This window comes from Phoca vitulina, unplaced genomic scaffold (genome assembly GCF_004348235.1).
Source record: "Phoca vitulina isolate PV1807 unplaced genomic scaffold, GSC_HSeal_1.0 scaffold32, whole genome shotgun sequence".
Classification (NCBI taxonomy): Eukaryota; Metazoa; Chordata; class Mammalia; order Carnivora; family Phocidae; genus Phoca; species Phoca vitulina.
In genome coordinates, this window is record NW_022589735.1 from 10,509,186 (window position 1) to 10,530,463 (window position 21,278).

Sequence of the window (21,278 nt, forward strand, 5' to 3'; positions counted from 1 at the left end):
TGAGTTCTTAAAATTTTGAGAACACAGCTTTGTTGCCTTTATACTCAAAGAACAACTCAGTCAGAAGTAAAATTCTGAGGTGAATACCTTCCTTCCTTTTCTTTTTTTCTGGCATTGAGTGTTTTGTTCTTGTTTTGAGAGATGCTGGAGATGATTCCCATCTTCACCCTATACTTTGTACAACCTTTGTTTTCTCCTTACAGTTCTTTAATTTATGTTCAGTAATTTCACCAGCATATATTTTTCTGATGGTCATCCTGTACTAATATTTTTTTCCTGGAACACAGTGTGCTCTTTTGCTAAAGATTGAAGTCTTTATGAACCATGAAAGACTATGGACTCCGAGAAACAAACTGAGGGTTCTAGAGGGGAGGGGGGGTGAGGGGATGGGTTAGCCCGGTGATGGGTATTAAGGAGGGCACGTATTGCATGGAGCACTGGGTGTTACACAAAAACAATGAATCGTGGATCACTGCATCAGAAACTAATGATGTATTGTATGGTGACTAACATAATAAAATATAATTTAAAAAAAGATTGAAGTCTTTAATTTAAGGAAGTTTTCCTCTATTAGGTTTCAAATCATTTTTTTTTCCTTTTTGATCTATTTTTTTTTCCTGCAGGAACACCAATTAGCGGATGTCAGATGATTGTCTACGTTTTCAAAATCTATCTTTCTCATTTATTTTATATTCTTATTTGCTTATTCTTTTTATTGTGTTTGTGTGACTCCTTAATCCCATTCATCTTGTTCCCTAACAATGTTTACAGCTTGTGGTGTTCACCTCTGCAATACTTTCATTCTTCCCTTTTATTTTTTTCCTTTGAACTGAGTCTGTCTACTTTCCAACTCCTTTTGTTGATTTATATTTCCCTTGCACTTTCCTCTCTTTTAAGCTCTTATTTTTTTTTTAAGATTTTATTTATTTGACAGAGAAACAGAGAGAGAGGGAACACAAGCAGGGGGAATGGCAGGCAGAGAGAGAAGCAGGCTCCCCACTGAGCAGGGAGCCCAATGTGGGACTCGATCCCAGGACACTTAACTGACTGAGCCACCCAGACATCCCATTGAGCTCTTATTTTTAAAGAGAATATTATTGCAATTTTTGAACCTATGGGAAATTGTTTTTCTAAAATCCCCTGGTCATTTTACAGAGCTTATTATTTTGCTATGTATCCGCATTTTTCTTCAGCTAACCTTATTTATTTTTTTAAAAAACATTTTATTTATTTATTTGACAGAGAGAGAGAGAGAGCACAAGCAGGGGAAGTGTCAGGCAGAGGGAGAAGCAGGCTTCCTGCCGAGCGGGGAGCCCGATGTGGGGCTCGATCCCAGGACCTGGGATCATGAACTGAGCCGAAGGCAGACGCTTAACCGACTGAGCCACCCAGGCACCCCTTCTTCAGCTCTCTTTAATTAAGACTTATTTTCTCTCTCTCTCTCTTTTTTTTTTCAAGTTTTATTTCCTCTAGGGATTTCATGTTTGTTCCCTCCTAATTATATTACCCTTGGGTGTAGAAAAGGAGAAGGCAGTCTGTAACTGTGACTTGGGATTGTCTCTCAAATGCAGTCACCAATTTTTTTATACTGTTCGCTCTGGGGGTGTATATGACTCACATATCCCTTTGGATGCACGAATTTAAATGGTAAGGACAGAACGCAAGAAGGACATTTGGGATGCAGGAACTCTGTGCTGAAGCCTCATCTTTTTCCTTCTCTATTACTTTCCTATCTCTGTTTAGATGCTGATTTGTCTCTGAGCCAGTAAGTGGAAGCTTCCATTAGGTTTAAATTTTTGAGAGACAGACTTATCAAATCTCCCCACATGATTATGAAACAGTTATTGGTCCAAATTTTTCTGATGACCTACGTAACAAAACCATAATACATGCATGAAATGAGAAAAGATAGAGTAGAATTCATATGATAATAGGTACAATTTTTTTCATTTCCAAACTGAAAAAAAAAATAAGTTGAAAATCAGAAGTTTTCCAAATAAATTGGAGACAATCATGACTTCTTACTTTATTGACAGTATTACAGTCTGACAGGAAATTTAAGATATTATAAAATTATAATGAAGTCAAGCCAGTAATGTAAAATACAAATCTTCTTCATTGTGCTCCTGTTGGATGATTACTTGGAAATAACTCAGCTTCACTAAGGAGCTTTAATATGAATACCAAATTTTTAATGGAACCAGTGCAACAAGTTGAGAAAATTAACTGTAAGGAATGAAAAACTCAGTAATATCAGCACTTACATTCCCAAAAATTACTTTTCAGAATGTAGCTGCATTTCTGAGATGCCAATAAGACCCTCAAAATTCCAGAGAGTATATCATAAAAACAGTTTGCACCTTCTCAAGGTTCCAAACGTCAGAGAAATTTGTACCAGCTTTGAATCTGTTTCTTTACTTTTTAAAAATTACATGTTTCTCTCTTCTGACACTTCTCATTAAATGTTTATCTTGTATTTTTTTACCTTATGTTCTTGATTACTTCTTTATTTTTATTTTCTTTGGGTTTATTTTCAGTTGCTTTTTAATTAACCCCCAGAAATGGATATTTAGCTCACAAATTTTCAACCATTCTTATGTAGGTCCAAAAGTTTTGAAATATAACACTTTCATTTTAATTCAGCTCCAATAATTTGTTTTTAGATTTGTTATTTTTATTTATTCATTTTAGAGAGAGAGCACGAGCATGAGCAGGGGGAGGAGCAGAAGGGGAGAGAGAGAGACAAGCACAAGCAGACTTTCCGCTAAGGGTGGGCTCCTTCCCACAACCCGAGATCACGACCAGACCGAAATCAAGAATAAACTGATTGTGCCACCCAAGGTACCCCATCTCAAATTATTTTTTAATTTCAATCATGATTTTTTTGTAGACTCATGGACATTTACAGATGTTTTATATCCCAGTATATAGGAGATGACCTACCTGTCATTTACAAAATTTATTTCTACCTTAATTAAACTGCTGTCAGAGAACATAATCCATATTCAATCCTCTGAAGTTTGCTGGAATTCCCTAAGTGGCCCAATAGTCTTTGTGGATGTTTCATAAGTGCTTGAAAAGAATGGATAGTCTGCAGTTTTTAGATGTAGTATCCTATATATGACCATTAGCTCAAGTAATTTGTTTATTGCATATTCTGTAACATTGAAGGCTTTCTTTTGTTTCTTCTATCAAATACTGAAAGAGCTATAATTAATATCCTACTACGATTCTGGAGTTGTTTATTTCCACTTGAGATTATATACATTGTGCTATATAAATTCAGAGACTATTTTCTTTACTTTCACTTTTATTCTTTAAATAATATTGCTGAGGATAAATTTTATTTTGACAATTATTTTCTTCGAAGCAGTTCAAGACATTGTTCAATCTTTTGGCTTCCATGGTTCCTATTGAGAAACCAGCTGAAAGTCTTTTACTCCTAGGCAAGTGATTTTTTGGGCAGATTTTAGTGATATCTTGGTTTATCAAAAATCTATACATAATTTTTGAGTGATATAAAAATGAAGTTAAAAAGACTCAGGAAAAATGGAAAGAGTCAAATTAACATGTATCAGAAACTTTGCTTGTTTTTTATACATTATATCATTAAATTTGAAAACAGAACAAAAGACTTAGGTATCATTATCCCCACATTATAGAGGAAAACATGGGAGATAGTTAAGGTTTTTATAAACTATGGTTCACCTAGAGGCCATGACTATATAATTTCTCAACTAAAAAAAGAAAAAAGAAAGGTGATCATATTTACCATAATTTACAAACAGGAAGTCTAGAAGAGAGGTAAACTGACCTCAATATATTTCTTATGTAAAGAAAATACTGTACTTACTTTGTAAAAGAAATTTGTTCTCCCAACGGATCCTATTTTCCCAGTGTGATTCATGAAGCAAATGTTTCCTTCAGTAGCTCCATAAAGCTCACACATTTTAATATTTCCAAATCTGTCTAAAAATTCCCTCCATACATCACTCCGTACACCATTTCCAACTGCCAAACGCACTTGATGATCCTTTTCTCCTTCTCTCTGTTAGAAGAAAAGATTTTACTTGTAATTTATTAATTCCCCAGTTCTCCATTCTTTCTTTCATTACTGTAACTTTAATGGCAAATATTCAGAAGTAAGTCACACATATGCAATCATGGAAGGGAAGTTAAAAAAAATCATATTTCACTCTGTTGCAGAACGATGTCCAACAGCTCATGAAACTAACACTGGCCTAGAGTAATATAGCTTTTATTATAACCATATCTGGTAAAAGATCTTCCTACATTCCAGACTACGAAAGCCTTATTTCGGTAGAGATCAGGTAAGGAAGAAAGCATATTTCAGGAAAAAAGGCATTACTTTAAAAAATTTATAAAATATACTTGAGTTTGTATTCTCAGCTCTACTACTCATTATCTATATAACTTTGAGCAAAAGGTTGACTACCATTCTGATTCTCAGTTTATTCACCTGTAAAACTGAGAATACCTCTCTCACCTAAGTACTGCAGTATATAGGTAAACCCAGGGCCTAGCCTAGGGTAAACAATACACTGAGGTCATCTAATCCCTGAAATATTTGACTTACAAATATTATGGCAACTGCTTGTAAATATTATTTTTGAATGTGCAATATTCTCACATTTTTTCTTCTGATTCATACTTTAGAATTGAAAGAAAAACTAGAACTATACTTTACATTCCATAGGCACTATGTTAAGTAACGTGAATTATATACACTGATCAAATATGAGAACCTCACACCTGTTAGAATGGCTATTTTAAAAAAATGAGAAATAACAAGTGTTGGCAAGGATGTGGAGGAAAGGGAACCCTTGTGCACTGTGGGTGGGAATGTGAATTGGTGGAGCCACTATGAAAAACAGAACAGAGGTTCCTCTAAAAATTAAAAATAAAACTCCCATATGATCCAGCAATTCCACTTCTGGGCACTTATGTGAAGGATAAATGAAAAAGATATCTGCACCCCCATGTTCACTGCAGCATGATTTACAATAGCCAAGACACAGAAACAATCTAAGTGCCCACTAACAGATGAATGGATAAAGAAATTGTAGTACACACACACACACACACACACACACACACACACACACACACGGGGATATTATTCAGCCAAGAAAAGGGAAATATTGCCATCTGCAACAACATAGATGGACCTTGAGGGTGTTATGCTTAGTGAAATAAATCAGACAGGGAAAGACAAAGACCATGTGATCTCATTTATATGTGAAATCTAAAAACAAAAGCAAAAACGGAACCCAAAAAAATCCCCAATCCAAAGCTCATAGATATAGAGAACAAAAGTAGGGAGTGGGGGGAGGGTGAAGTGAGTGAAGGGGATCCAAAGGTACAAACTTCCAGATATAAAATAAGTAAGTCATGGGAATATTACATCCAGCATGGTGAGTACAGTTAAAAATGCCGTGCTGAATATTTGAAAGTTGCTAAGACAGTAAATGTTAAAAGTTTCACCACAAGAAAAAGAAATTTATAACTATGTGTGATGTTGGACATTAACTAGACTTATTTTGGTGATCATTTTGCGATATATACAAATATCAACTCATTATGTTGTACACCTAAGACTTATATAACATTAAATGTCAATTACAACTCACCAAAAAAATTACAGTAAGAATATACTATCAATTAGAGTAAGAATATACTGTCAGTATGGCTATGGTAAATCCATGATTCCCTCTGAGCTACCCCCATCCTCACCCAAGGTAATTATAAAATTAACAAGAAACAATAATACATCCACAACAATAAAAGAGTATTCAATGTCCCTGACACTTATGATTAAAAATGATCAACTAAGCACATTCTTTATCTCAGTTCCTTCTCAGTCTTAAAGGAAAGATTTTTACTTATTAACTCTCAAGAACAAAGAGAATGTGAGTGCAAGGTCATTTTTATAACTGGAAAGTAAATAGGTGGCAGTCATGTGACTAAGCAGAGTGGGAAAAGCTGACATCAAAGCTTTATTTCGGTAGAGATCAGGTAAGGAAGAAAGCATATTTCTATGCTTCTACCTAACAGGTAGGGACACAGTAAATGTTCTGAGGTGTTAACGGAAGCAGCAAAAAGAATGAGGAAGGCAGAAGGCTTGGTTGAAAATGTTTAAGAAGCTCCTGCACCTTTAGATACTCCAACATAGACAACGCATGTGGGCATCTGCCCTTGCTACACATTAGCCAAAAACTGGAGACTAACTGTCTGGAGAAGTCCATCCACACAGACACCAGTTTGGGGTTGAGGAATCTACTGAAAACACTAGCGTTACATAAAAGTATGAATACTAAATGGTGAGATCATTAAACTCTTCTGCTCTGACCTCAGAGCAAAATTAATCTATAGTGAGAGAAATCAGAATACTGTTCACATTTGGTGGGACAATGACTGATTGTTGAAGATATCCAGGAGGATGATCTTCAAGAAAAATAAATAAATAAAATTACTTAAAAATACTTTAAGTGCTGGGACGCCTGTGCGACTCAGTTGTTAAGCGTCTGCCTTCGGCTCAGGTCATGATCCCAGGGTCCTGGGATCGAGTCCCACGTCGGGCTCCCTGCTCAGCGGGGAGCCTACTTCTCCCTCTCCCTCTGCCCCTTCCCCTGCTCATGCTCACGCTCTCTCTCTGACAAATGGATAAATAAAATATTAAAAAAAAATAAAAATAATAAAAATACTCCAAGTGTTGTTAAATTATTATGAGAAATTTCAGCTGCGATGGAGAGTTTGAGAGTATTTTGATACTAATTCATTTAGATCCTAATTCATTAGGTATTTAGAAAGCTAAATTTTAAAAAAGGCAATTATTAGAAATGAAAAGTTGAAAAAATCAAATTGTAATGATATTTTAATTACATGATGTGCCTCCACTGTGAATAAAATGTACATATTTTAATTTCTTTATAATAACTTAAAAAACTGATTATCAACATATTTTTAGATGATCATAATTACATTGGTGCCAAAGAGGGAGAAGAAATATATCTATATGAATATGTGGGTAGGAAGCCAGGTAGATGACAATTAAAACTGAAAAATCAAGAAATAGTAATATACATATTTTATTGAGAAATGTGTGACTATATAACAACCAAAAATACCTTAACATAATGAAGGGTGTTTACCTCTACAGATCAGGTATTGATAGCAGGGGGTTACCGTTTATCTTGAGAGTACCATTTGATTTTTTTTAAACTATAGAAGGCCTTATTTGATAAAACAAAAATTAAATTAAAAAAATAAAATAGGAGGCAAGCAAGAGTGTGGATATATCGAAAGTAAGACTCCAACTTGCTGATTTCTTTAGCCCCACATCAATAGGGTTGAAGGTAAACATTCTGCAGACAGAGAAAAAAAACTCACTCAGAGAAGAACAGCTCCTTCCAAGACAGAGGAGCAGTTCTGTCTGGTTCCTACCTCCCAGGGCCATGTTGGATATGGCCGACCTGCCATGGAACTCGTTCTTGGATTTTCTGCTGCCATTTTTCTGTACAAAACAGTAGTGCTGCAAATCTTAGGATTTATTCTGCTTGAACAGAGAACAATCTTTTCTATAGTATAACTCTTGGATGCTTTCCAGGTCAGAGATGAGTCTCAGCAAGTATCATTATTTATAAAATGTGTTGCACACTCCAGAAAACAGTAAGAAGGTGGTTTATAAACCAAATTCCACAGACTTTAACCTGTGTGTGCTACAGCTATATAAGCCTACTAAATAAGGATAAATAATTATCCAAAAATGATTCAATTGATAGAGAAAATTAAATTATCCATACTAGGGTAAGGCTTTTATCTAAAAATATCAAAACCACTTATTTAACTCTCAAGATATCTTTATTCTGTGGTCTTCTCTTTTATTTTACTTTTTAAATTTAGTTATTTATTTTAGAGAGAGAGAGGGAATGCACATGGAGGGGTGGGGAGGGAGAGAATCCTCAAGCAGAATCCCTGCTGAGCAGGGATTCCACTGTGGGGATCCATCCCAGGACCCTGAGATCATGAATTGAGCCTAAATCCAGAGTCAGACGCTTAACTGACTGAGCCACCCAGGCACCACTGGTCTTCCCTTTTAAAACAAACCCAGAAGATCATGCTTTGACGGGTATGAGAAAAGATGAACTGATTCATTATTTACTGTTACGGGAAAAAAAGAGAAGGTGTATTTCTTCTGATTTTGAAATGCATGCACATCATAGAAAATTTGGAAAGCATAGGAAAGTTTAAAAAGGAATTAAAAAATCTGTAATCCTACTACACCAACATTATTTTTATATAACCATGTATATACATGAAAAGTCACAATCACACTGTATTAGAGCTATATATTTTACTTTATTAATACTATATTCTGAACACTATCCTAAGGTACTAGCTCTTATGCTTCAAAAACATGATTTTTCATGTTTATATGACTATCATATCATTATATCACAATTTATCTACTATCACCTATTTTTGGATAACCAGCTTGTTTTCAAATATTCACCTATCTAAATAAAACTGAGTGAATATCCGGTCTATAAATCTTTGCAGCTCATTCGGATAGATTCCTGAAAGAACCTAATAGTTATCAATTTTTATGACCTTGTTACCAAAATTGTTGTATAAAAAGGACATCCTATTCACATCAAACCTCTTCAGTGTACTAGAACTAAGAATTCATTTAATTTAAAATATTAATTTGATAAGAAAATGTGGAATAATCTTTTTTTGGATTTAAGTTATTTTCTTTGATTTTAGGCAAGTTGAATTCTTGTCGCATAATAAAATATTAATAAGATCAGCACTTTGTTTTAATAGTTAATGGAATTTATTTCCTTTTAATTTTATTTTCAATATTTGCATTCAATGTGTTTATTTTTATAATTAAATATATTATTCTCTTCTTTGGTAATATTTTCTACTTAATTTGTAATTAAAAATCTCCTTTCCCATCCAACATCAAAAAAAAAAAATCAATAGACTATCTTCTTCTTTACATTTAACAATTATATTCATCTAGAATTAATTTTATGAGAAAAGTGTAACTTTTAAAATTTCATGTAATGATTTGTCTCATTTAAGGCCAATTCAGATTTCATGAAAATTTAGTTTACAATTTATTCAGCTCTAGTTATCCAAAGACTTGCAAATAGAAGCTTCTCAATAAAAGTCTGAAATTTTACAAACATCTTTAAACTGATTCAGTAAGTACATGCACACAAAATACTTTTAAACCATTCTCTAAAATCTTCCTTTAAAACATAACTGAGAATCAAAACCTAAGCACTTCTGAAAGAATGAAATATAAATGACATAACTGATGTAAGTGATGTAAATTATAATTGTTTTACAGTTTACTGAAATAATTATCTAAAGTTGTCAATAGCATCATTCAGATTTTTGTTTCCTTGATTCAAATTATGAGCCAGGAAGTATGTATAAATGAAGATAATATGATTCCTTTGTTTATAATTATACTGTAAAAATTATATAAAACCTGCGGCAAGTCCAAAAGATAGTTATTTTTGGCATACACACACACTCATATGTATATACATATATGAAAAGAGGGAAAGAGCGAGAGAGAGAGAAATAAACAAAAGTTTAAAAAAAATAGTTTGCACAGGAATGGAAATTTTACCTAAAACATTACAATAAGATGTTATCATAAGGTCTAAATCAAGGGTTATTAGCAAACTACAGCCTATAGGGGCCAAATTCAACCTACCTCCTGTTTTTGTGAATAAAGTTTTATTAGAACACCATCGTGCCTATTTATATGGACTGTCTCTTGCTGTTTTTGTAATATAGAGGCAGAATTAAATACCTGTGACAGAGAAAGTATGATCCACAAAGTCTAAAATAACTTACTAATTGGTGCTTTTTTTTTTTGCTGACCTTTGTCCTAAATTGTAAAGAAAATTAAAAAAGCAACAACTTCTTAATATTAAGACAAGTCAAACACCATCTGGTTAAGTGGATGATACACTGGTGCTACATATATTGGTTCATTAAAATTCTTCGTCCAGATTCCCACATACGCTCATTTTATGTTTCTTTCTTTTCTTTTCTTTTTTCTTCCCTTCTCATTTCTTTTCTTTTCTTTTTATGTTTCTTTCTTAAGATGGGCTTTATCTTACCGGAAATAACTGGGAACTGGTTTTATTTGTAAAGTGGGTGAGTAGCAACTCATGCACATTGAGCATATTGGTTGATGGGCAAAATATTGGTCAGATGAATCTTTTTAAAGACTACCCAGCTAGTGATGTTGTGAAGTTGAGGGAGATGACTCAAAGCCAGAGGACGGCATCAAGCAGAGCCTGATATAATAACTACGTTAACCTGGTACTAACTGGCATGATGCACTGGGAGGTTGGCAGGGGAAAGGAAGTAGAAAAGGAAGGTCAGCAGAATGGCAAATTTAAAAAAGAAAACATAATCAGGATTGGCAAAGGGAGCTTCAAAAAGTGACCCTGGAATATATGGAAATTGGGAGGTGGGTCTGAGGGTTGCTAATTATATTTGGTTTGATATGTGTCCATTTTGAAATTGTTCAGAAACTAGCAGTACATCATCTAAAATACAACCAAATTTTCATAACTCCCACCTACAATTAAAAAAAAATCCCCCTCAGGGTCCTGAGGTTCCACCTGAGCATCTGACTCTTGATCTTGGCTCAGGTCTTGATCTCATGGTCGTGAGTTCAAGCCCCTGGCTGGGCACCATGCTGGGTGTGAAGTCTACTTAAGAAAAAAAAAAAAAAGAAAGAAAGAAAAAAGAAAATAAAAATACCCTTAGCTGTCCATAAATTCCTCCAAACCTTCTTAGAACAAATTCCTATTGCTTCTAATTCTCCCTGAGGCATGAACATACTGCCTAAATATCACTAGATATCTAAGCTGTATTGAGAATGGAATGAGGAGAACATGCATAAATACATAGGTACAATTAGATGAATACATAACACCTACATAAATAAATGCAGAAGAGAAAGAAGACAGAGACTGGCAAAGAACAAGAGAAGAGAGAGATAAAGAGAGATGAGGAGAGAGAGAATACATGAGAGACCCGCAGAGACACACGGAAAGCAGGAAAGACAGTGAAAGTGAAGAAAGTGAGAGAGACCCACAGAGCAAGGGTGGGGGGAGTATAAACAAAACAGAGAAAGGGACAAAGAGTGAAATAGAGATCCATAATAACAAAGACAGAGACTGACATATTCAGAGGCAGAGAGAGACCCACGCTGTGAGGGAAATATTGAGAAACTCCAAGTGATGCAGGGAGACGCTCACACCCACTTATAAAGGGATGCAACGTGAGAGACATTCAGAGACACAGAGAAACCCACACACTGAGTGAGATAAAGAGACAAAAGCACATGCACAAGGAGGGATGCTTGCTCTCGATCGCTCTCTCTCTCTTTCTCTCTCTCACTCTCCCCCCCCCCCAAAAAGAGAAAAAAAAAAAAAAAAAAAAAAAAAAAAAAAAGATAAACTAGACACAGAGAGACATACTTGAAGAAAGAAAGGCACACACACAGAGACACACAGTTGTACACAGAGACACAGGTATTGAGACCCAGACAGAGATGCAAGCAAACAGAGAAGCAAACAAGCAAAAACAAGTGAGGTAGAAACAGACAGAGAAAGGGGGCAGACACAGAAATCCACAGGGTTCGGGACAGGAACAAAAGACATGTTTGCAGCCCAATCAGCAGGAGCAAAAGGAGTGGATATGTTTGAGCCCCCATGTTAAGGTCACTGTACTTTCTCATTTTAATCACCATGAAAACCCTACAAAAGACGCATTTTCCCCATTTTGCACATTGGGATAATGAAGTTCAGGTCCAAGGTCACAGACACGAAATAAACAAGAGACAGAATCTGAACTCATTAAAATGAAGGTGCTATGTGGGCAGGGTCTGTTGCCTGTTCTCTCCTCTGCGTACCCCGTTGCCTAGTTCAGTGCCTGGTGCGTAAGAGATGTTCACAACATATTTGTGGAAGGAAGAAAGAAACAGAGGGAAGGCAAATCAAAGAAAGAAAGGGAGACAGAGAGGGAGAAAGGGAAGGAAGGAAAGAAAGGGAAGACAGAAAAAAACCAGCTCAAAACCTTGCAAAGCCCATGTTCTATTTTCCACGTATTTCCCCATGATTTCAGGAATAGGAAGCAATCAAAACATGAGTTTCTAATTCAATAGTTAGTGCTTAAATATTTATGGACTTACACACACACACACACACACACACACACAGAGTAAGCCATTTTACAATATACAGAAAGTACTAATTTTTATCTCCAGCCATTTAAAATCCCATTTGAAATTTATTTATTTATTTATTTTTTAAAGATTTTATTTATTTATTTGACAGAGAGAGACACAGCGAGAGAGGGAACACAAGCAGGGGGAGTGGGAGAGGGAGAAGCAGGTCTCCCGCCGAGGAGGGAGCCCGATGTGGGGCTCGATCCCAGGACCCTGAGATCATGACCTGAGCCGAAGGCAGACGCTTAACGGCTGAGCCACCCAGGTGCCCCCCCATTTGAAATTTAAAAGAGAATCTGCTGGATGAGTCAGACCTCTTAATACAGAGATCCCACGGTCTTGGGTTTCAGTAGAGCAGTTTCCCTCTGCCTTTCAGTACCATGCATCCATACCAACGTGGACAGACCACGTCCATAGCAGGACAGGAGTCACACCCCACTGGTTTCCGGCACTGTCTGTTGAGCTTACTAGATGCCGGGCAGTGCATGAACTATAACTACCTCCTACCCAGCCATATGTTCACTTATTCATTTGCTGAAATGGACAGGCCTCTAACAACAAAGTCTTTTTCTTCCAGAACATGGGCTTAATCCTACCCAGAAAATCTATAACACCCAAGCTAAATGCCTCTTTGTATGTCTATGAAAAGTGAAAGTCTGAAGGTTCTGCTTAAATACAGGTAATTTTATATCAACCTTGCTTTCTCAGAAACAAAGCCTGTTTGTTGATAGATGGAGGCACAGAAAAGAAAAACAAGTTAACAGTGAAAACAAAGGGGCAAATCATTTCTGCCTTCAGCCTCGGGTAACTAGCTGCTTAATGTGCAAAACAAAAGTATGGTCTAATTCCTAAAGGATCATCTGATATTTATAACAACACATGTTTGGGCTTATGATTCTTCCATCTTGATTCCATTTAACCTAAGACCGCTTTTTTCTAAAACCCACTGATAATTACACATGCTCATGTGTCAGACCAACACACTCCATGGAATAAGAATAACTATATTCCAACAGTTTGCTGCCTTCACAGACACTCCAGTATTATACATTGAAAAAATAAAGGCAGCAAGCCAACTGGGTATTACAGACGGGTACAAAGTAACACTAAGTGCAAACAGACTGTCAGAGAATCCTGGGGCAAAAACAAAAAAAACAAAACAACAACAACAACAACAAAAACAAAAAATGGCATAAAATAGCAGACTTTCTTCTACTGAAGCAGGAAAGGCATGGTGGGGGGACAGTGTGGAGGTCTCTTTTGAGAAAGGACTGGAGAGTATTTAAAAGGAGAGACCTGCCCTGTTAACTTGGCACGGGCTCCAGCTGACCCTAAAAGTCTTTGCCGCGTTGCCTCTCCAGCCCAAGTTTGGGCAGGCCATGGTTTCAGAGATGCCAGCCCTCAGTTCAACAAACCATTTCAAGGCATAAATAATAGCTTGAAAAGAGCTCTGTGATCTCAAGTATTACAGCAGAAAGCAACCACACTGTGGGCTTATTTCAAACTCATCTTCTAGATATAATAGTAAGAGGGACTGCCATTTACAGACCACTTCTTCTGAACAGGTGTTTTCTATCCTGGCAGCACTCCGGGGAACTCAGAGTGCAGGGAAAGCCATGTTGCAGACCAGAGACATTTCCCAATTGCCTTGTTTGAGAAAGACTGGCTCCAAGAGTCTATGCAAGACTTGCCTTAAACCTGCATGAAAGTGCTAATTCAGCTAAAAAAAGGGGGGGGGGTGGCTGTATAGACATAAAGGGAGGTTGATCTGGAAACCCAGAGAAAGGGTCACCTGAGCCACAACTAACATGACTTATTAATGAAATGTTCTGAAAAGTGTAGGGGCCCATGACCAAGATAATTTCTGCTGTAAGCTGGATGCAGCGATGGTCTGACTCCCTCCATGTAAGGATGCAAACTTTTGATTTATCCAAACTCGTTCAGTGAGCTCTGTCCTCCCCAGGAACATGACTTGCTGTTTATAACTGAGCTTACCATGCAGGTCTGGGACCAGTGAAAATTGTGCTGATTCAGAGCACACAGGTATCCCAGCAATGAGGCTTATTTGTTACTTTATTTTTAAAAAATAACAAATTTTTATCAAGCACCTGTTATGTGTCAGGTACCATAGTGAGTACTGAGGGTATAACTATAGATGAGGAAGATAAACCCCCTACTTTCCTGGAAGCAGGAAATAATAGTGGAAGGGGGAGATTAACAGACAATAAGGAACAATTATATATAAAATCTGTAATAGGGTAATAAGTTCTGTGAAGAAAAATAAAGCAGTGAAAGAAGACTATGAGATAAGCATTGTAATAGAATCTGACTTCATTCTTGATGTCTGATTGCTGATAGCTTTCAGCTCTAGCACTCCCCTTTCTTTCCCTGACTCGCATCTGGGCAAGCTGATGAGAACATCCAGTGCTCCTTCCTTCGGCAGCAACAGGAAGTTCAAAGTCCACAAGCAGCCCCACGTGCACAAGACCACTTGTCCCGGTGCCTCTTTCTTGTCACAGTAGCCGAACCCATCTCTTTCCCTGGCTTTTTGAAGTCATTTTTGGATATGCTTGGGACCCTACCCTGCTCTTCCCAGAAAGCCCCATTATGTGAGTAATAAACTTGTTCACATTCTCTTGGTGCAGGTATGGTATTATAAGTCTCAACATCTGTACCAAATTTGGGTATGGGACCATCTGAGATGCTAAGGTGACCGCACCACACATCAGTAGGACCTGTGGTCAGAGAAAACCTCTCTGGGGAGGTGGGATGTGGATGGACTGGGGACTGAGCCATGCAAATATCCAAGGGAACATTCAAGGGGAGAGAACGGAGAGCCCTGGTATAAGGAAGGAAAAGCAAGGAGGCCAGCAAAGCTGTGGTAGAATAAACAAGGAGGGCAAGCAGGTGTGGCATGGAGGTGGGGGATGAGGGGAGATGCTAGCAGGGGAAGCAGACCACACAGAGCTGTGTGGTCCATCCTAAGGGAATTTGGATTTTCTTCCAAGTGAACCATCAGAGGGATTTTAATAGCAAAGTAACACAACTTGAATTCCATTTTAACGGAATTGTTCCAACTGCTATGAAAGAATAGAATAGAAGGAGACAAAAGTGGGGTGAAGAAGAAGCCAGAGCTAAACTATCAGGGGGATCAAGAGCTGGCTGAGATGAGAGCAGTAGGGATGCGGTAAGCTGAGGTTATGGTTCGGGATGCATCTGAAGGTCGAATCTGCAGGGGTTGCTCGTGGATTAGATGCGGGGGCGGGGGGGGGGGGCGGTAGGGGAAGAGAAGCTCCAAGGGAGATCCCAGGATCTTTGTGGCTGAGCACCTGGATGGGCAAGAAGGGCATGTTGACGGAAGAGGTGATGAAAAAGTTGAGCTTTGGCCATTTTTGAGATCAGATGCCAGTTAGATTTCTAAGTGGAGATGTCCAGTAGGAATGTAGATAGGTAAAATCTGAAATCAAGGGAGAAGACACGCTGGAGATACACACTTACGAGTTAAGCTGTGGATGGTATTTGTAGCCAGAAACATATCCCGGGAGTGAGAGTAGAGAGGAGAAAGGTTTGATTGTGAGTGGTGGGCACTATAACATTTACAGGTCAGGAAGATTAAGGAAGACCCAGCAATGGAGATGATTTAAAGCTATCAACTGGCACTCTTGGGCTTGGTCTATAGGAGTCTAATCTAAAGACCTATACTGATAAAGGGAGATCTGAACCTGTCAGGCTGGTGACTAGATCTTCAACTTTGGCATTATTTGCTGTGATAACAAAAACCATCTTGTGAGGTCTCTTCCAGCCTCTCGCCATCATGTCAATCTGTTTCCATGTGAATTTCGGTGCTTAACAACCCTTCCATCAACCCTGGACATAACTATTACTACACTCATTTTATTAATGACAAAACTGAGGTGTGGGCTGCTCAGAAAAGCAAGATAATTTGCTCAAGATGACAGAGCTTTTGAGACAGGGAAGTTAGGCTTGAATTTCAAGCTCCCTAACTACAGGGGGCAAAGAAATGAAATGACTTGCCTGATGTGACACAGAGAATTAATGGTAAGGCTGGAAATAGATCCCTGATATGTTTAATATATTCTTATTTTTCTCCACTTGGAATAACATGATCACTTGGAAAATTCTGGCCATTTATCATTGGCTGAAGATTCTTGTGCTTGCACACCGAAGGACAAAGATTGGCCACTTCTTACCTTATTTTATATGTCCATAGCAAGGACGTCAAGAACACTATTAAAGGAATAGGCAATGTGAAAATTTGCAAATAAATAATAAAACAAACAATCTAGGAGGTAAACTTTAAAATGTTAAACCAATTTGGACTGTAGGAAAACCTCACCCACATGCCACATTTACAGTAAGAGTAGTATATAAGCCAAGAGGAAACAGGCACCATATCTTCAGGATTTTTAATCTTACATTTCTGTTTTTGGTATTTTTATTTGTGAAAAGTTTCATGTTATAAAATTATTACTATTTTAATATTTTAAAGTTTTACTTTGAAATTATCATGCCATATTTAAACTGGCTTTTATAATTATTTTATTTATTTATTTATTTGAGAGAGAGAAAGTACCTGCGCAGGAGGTGGGGGTGGGGGTGGTGAGGTGGGGCAGAGGGGGAGGGAGAGAGAATCCTAAGCAGGCTCCAAGCTCAGTGCAGAGCTGGTGGCGGGGCTCCATCTCACGACCCTGAGATCATGACCTGAGCCCAAATCAAGAGTCAGACGCTTTACCCAACTGAGCCACCCAGGTGCCCCTAAACTGACTATTATAACTAAAGTATGATTTTTATTAGTCAAAGACCAATTATTTTCAACACACAAAAATCACTCTAATTTTACAATGACATTTGCAGAAAACAATACCACATTCTGTTTAAAAATAAATTCCTTCCATTCGTATTGGGCTTCCCAGTTTAGATTTTTTCATGTATATCTCATAGTCAGATTATGAGAAGCAAGGGGCAAATGAGGACAAGTGGGTGTTGTCACCTGTTTTATATAACGATGGGAACCGTGGCTCAAAGAGAAGTGACCAGCAGGAAGTCATACAACAAGAGTCTGAAATTGAACCTGGGTCTTTTGATTCATAGTCAATGCACTACCTGATGACTTTCTGCATAAAGTAAATTTGCTGGAAAATTTTTTTTGAAGATTCATTTATTTATTTGAGAGAGAGAGAAAGAGAACGTGCACATACATGCACGAGGGGACAGACAGGAGGAGAGGGAGAGAACCTCAAGCAGACTCCCCGCTGATACTGGACCCAAACGTAGGGCTTGATCCCAGGACCCTGAGATCATGACCTGAGCCAAAATCAAGAGTCCAGTGCTTAACTGAGTCACCCAAGGGCCCCTATTTGTTGGGAAATTTAATAAATAAGAGATATGTGTATTCTTAATGGAAACCATAGCATGAATGGTACAAGCAGATAGAAAAAGATATGTATATTTTATATGCATCACTACCCATGAAATATGAATCATTAAATATTAAAATCAGCACTTACTAAAACTGTTTAATAATATACACAGTCTAAAACATCTCAAAATATTCATTAATTCCCTGCTAATTCTACTAGCATTCAGGTTGCTCATAGTTATTTCTTATCTGAGTCCTTCTAAGGACTGTATTTCTATATTTGTAGTTTCTAAGCAGAAAAGAAGGTTCTGGGAACTTGCCAACTTTTTTAAATGCTTTCATATCTAGTATGAGAATATTAAATACATCTTTGATTTACTTAAGGAAAACTGAGTTTTAAAAGAGAGATGATTTAGGGCGCCTGGGTGGCTCAGATGGTTAAGCGTCTGCCTTCGGCTCAGGTCATGATCCCAGGGTCCTGGGATCGAGTCCCGCATCGGGCTCTCTGCTCCTTGGGAGCCTGCTTCTCCCTCTGCATCTCTCTCTGTCTCTCATGAATAAATAAATAAAATCTTAAAAAAAAAAAAAAAAAAGAGAGATGATTTATTCAACCATATAATAAAATGCTTCAAATATTTGGGGGAAAGAAATAACAAAAAATGTATAAATATCTTAAAACAACTAGGTCTTGGAGGTAAAATCAATTGTTTTGAGTGTTCCAGAGTAGAAAATGATAATGAAACTAACGCAGAACATCTTAATAAGAGCTAATGCTCATATTAATTTAAAAATGTCATTCTTCAGAGGTTATTAAGTGTGATGAGAAAAGTTTCCAGAGCTCAATGCTTTGATAAACTACATCTTTTACAAGATGTGGAATGAGGAAAATGTGATGATAAAACATTTGAAGTTAGGTAGAAACTAAGAAAATGAAAACACTATAAAAGAATGAATGTTTTTAATATATCCATTAAGGTGCATGTATTCATCTACGTCAACTCAGCATAATTTAGTCCCTTCTATTGGAATTTTATTCTTTGACACATCTCCATCTTCCTCATCCCCACCTCCCTAATTATGACAAGGAAAACTCTTAAAGTTTGGAAGAAATGATGGGCTTTCTTTGGAGAAAATAGAGTAGGTGTCTTTTCAAATTGAAGTCTTAAAAAATCTTGCAGTGCTGATATTTGATTCTTGTCATTTAACAACTTCATCTTGCTACCCTAAAGAAAGCCCAGCAAACACTTAAGGGTGCCCTGCACAACTGCCTAAACATTGCTGGTGAAAAAATTAGTATGGCTTTATTTTTAATAAATATTTAATAAATATTTATCAGCTATCCGGGTCCTGTAAAATGTCTCTCTTTTCATAATGGGAATCGAGTGTAATCCATTTTGTCAGTTTTAATACACTTTAATGAAAGTATCCAGAATCCTAAGGATACTTTCTAGCTGCCAGTGAATGTCCTGGCTTTTAAGAAAACAGAAGAGAGAAAAGGGATGTAACTTATAGAAGATATAGTCACTAAAATACACATACCAAAATACATATACTAGAAAATATAGGCTATGCCTTCAGAATGTCAAAACATAGGTGTTTTACACTGAGACAAACTATACTGCCTAAATGATAAACTATAATATTAACTTGAAAAACAAGCACTACACACATAGATCTTTGCTTGGTTAATTATATCCTGCCCTCTGTAGGCTTTGGGCTCCATATTCCTATATCCAACTACCAATTCCACTTCTTTACCTGGATGCCTAATGAACACACCAAAATTAACAGGTCCAAAAGAAATTTAATTTTCATTCTTTAAATCTCAGTTTTCTTCACCTCTGCCAATGGCTCACAGTTTACCTGTTTCAACCAAAAGCCTAAGACTCATCATTGATTCTATTACTTCACTGCCTAACCCTGAATTAACAAGTCTTGTTACCTTTCCTTCAAACAGATTCCACATCAGTATAGTTTTTTTTCCAGTTTGCCTTCATCTTTTCCCAAATGCTCTGATGGGAATGAAATCCAAATTTCTCCTCCATGGTATATTGAGCCCCACAAGATCTGGTCCGCGAGAGGCCCATCCACCCTTTCCTTCTCTAAATATTCATGCGTGTCCTCGGTGGGCTTCTTCATTTGTCACTTTGTTCTGTTGTGACTGCAATCCCCCATGGGTGCAAAGCCCCCCCGCATGGCTGGATCCCACTCACCATACCAATTCCTCAGCTCATAGGTCACCATTTCAGAGAAGCCTTCCTTGACCCCTCAACCTAATTAGCAATGCCCCACCCTCACCACCCACCACCCTCCTCTTCCTCACCCTCTTTGTTTCTTCATAACACTTGTCATCGTCACTTTCCTTCATTTGTTGGCTGGTGTATGTTCTCCCTCCCCAAACTCGAGCGTGAGTTCCATGAGAAAAGGGGGCTTGTTTGTCTTATGTGCCCCCATACACCAAATCCTGCGAAACTATTTGAATAAGTGACAGATAAGATCCTATCCCTAAATATTGCTGTTGGCAGTTTTGGGCAGAGTTTATTTAAATACAATGAACTGTGCAGGAATCCCCCAGAGGATCACTGATGTATAGCACGCCAACATATTCCTCACCAACCGATAGGAAATGCAGCACTAATGCTAAGAAAACAAAGAACTCGATCCAATCAGAGAGTGTATGATGCTGATGCTTCAATAATGCAGAAAACGTGGATGATTGGAACGTGGGCAGAGCTGCTTTCCTAATCTCCAGGGAGGAGAATCATTACTCCATCGCTCCGTGACGAAGAAGAGCCAGGACCTTGGCTTATTTTTAAAGGGTAGTGCTACTGCCAGAAGTTTGAGGCACATCCGATGTTTATGCCAAAGGAACTTTGGTAACTGGACTTTTGAAAAAGAGAAACGAGACAGGGTTGGGGGAGGGATGGATAAATGCTTCCAGCCAGGGACGGCCAACCCTAGGGTGTTTTTATGCAACTACGAACAACCACATACAGCTTAGGGGCAAAGCTCTATTTATTTCCCTCTCTTCTCCTCCTCAATTTGCCTTCAGGTCATTGCTTAAAGATTATTTCACAAACATTATCTTTTCTTCCAAGAACCTCAGTTAAGAATTAAAATATGATGTCACTAACTAAAAGCAAACAGGAATTCTGTTTTTAAGCACTCAACTCAGACTTTGAATGCTGCCAGCAGGTAAATCTCCTTTGGAATATATTACTTACCCTTGGATGCAGAACAAATCTGGATGTATTTAGAGAATAAGTGGTTTTGCTCTTTTTTTTTTTTAGTTAAGGGTTTATATTAAACAAATGTCTATGGGGCTTCAAACCACGGTGTGGGACACATCCACTTTTAACTCTCTGAGGGCGTGGACCCGGTTACCTGTTCACTCTCGGCTGAGCCTGAAGCCACTGACGTGCCACAGAACAGAGGCAGCCCCCTGCCTGCAGGAGCAGTTCACTGAAAGCAATAAATATTGGACCGAAAAAAAAGCAAGACCTCCTTGAAGGGGTCAGATGTCTTAACAGAATGACTTTCTTCTTTCCGTAATCTTTAATGCCAAGAACTGCTTGTTCTTGTTCTGTGTGAAATCAACAAAAGGGA

The 21,278-nt window shown here is 37.6% G+C and overlaps 1 protein-coding gene across 1 annotated transcript in view; it reads right to left on the reverse strand.

Annotated features, from left to right (window-relative positions):
* Window positions 1–21,278, reverse strand: part of SLC27A6 (solute carrier family 27 member 6) — a 69,162-nt gene that overhangs the window by 17,330 nt on the left and 30,554 nt on the right. The window contains exon 5 of the mRNA XM_032425318.1: window positions 3,854–4,048. Within this exon, the coding sequence (XP_032281209.1) occupies window positions 3,854–4,048 (195 nt within the window). The remainder of the gene's footprint in view (window positions 1–3,853; window positions 4,049–21,278) is intronic.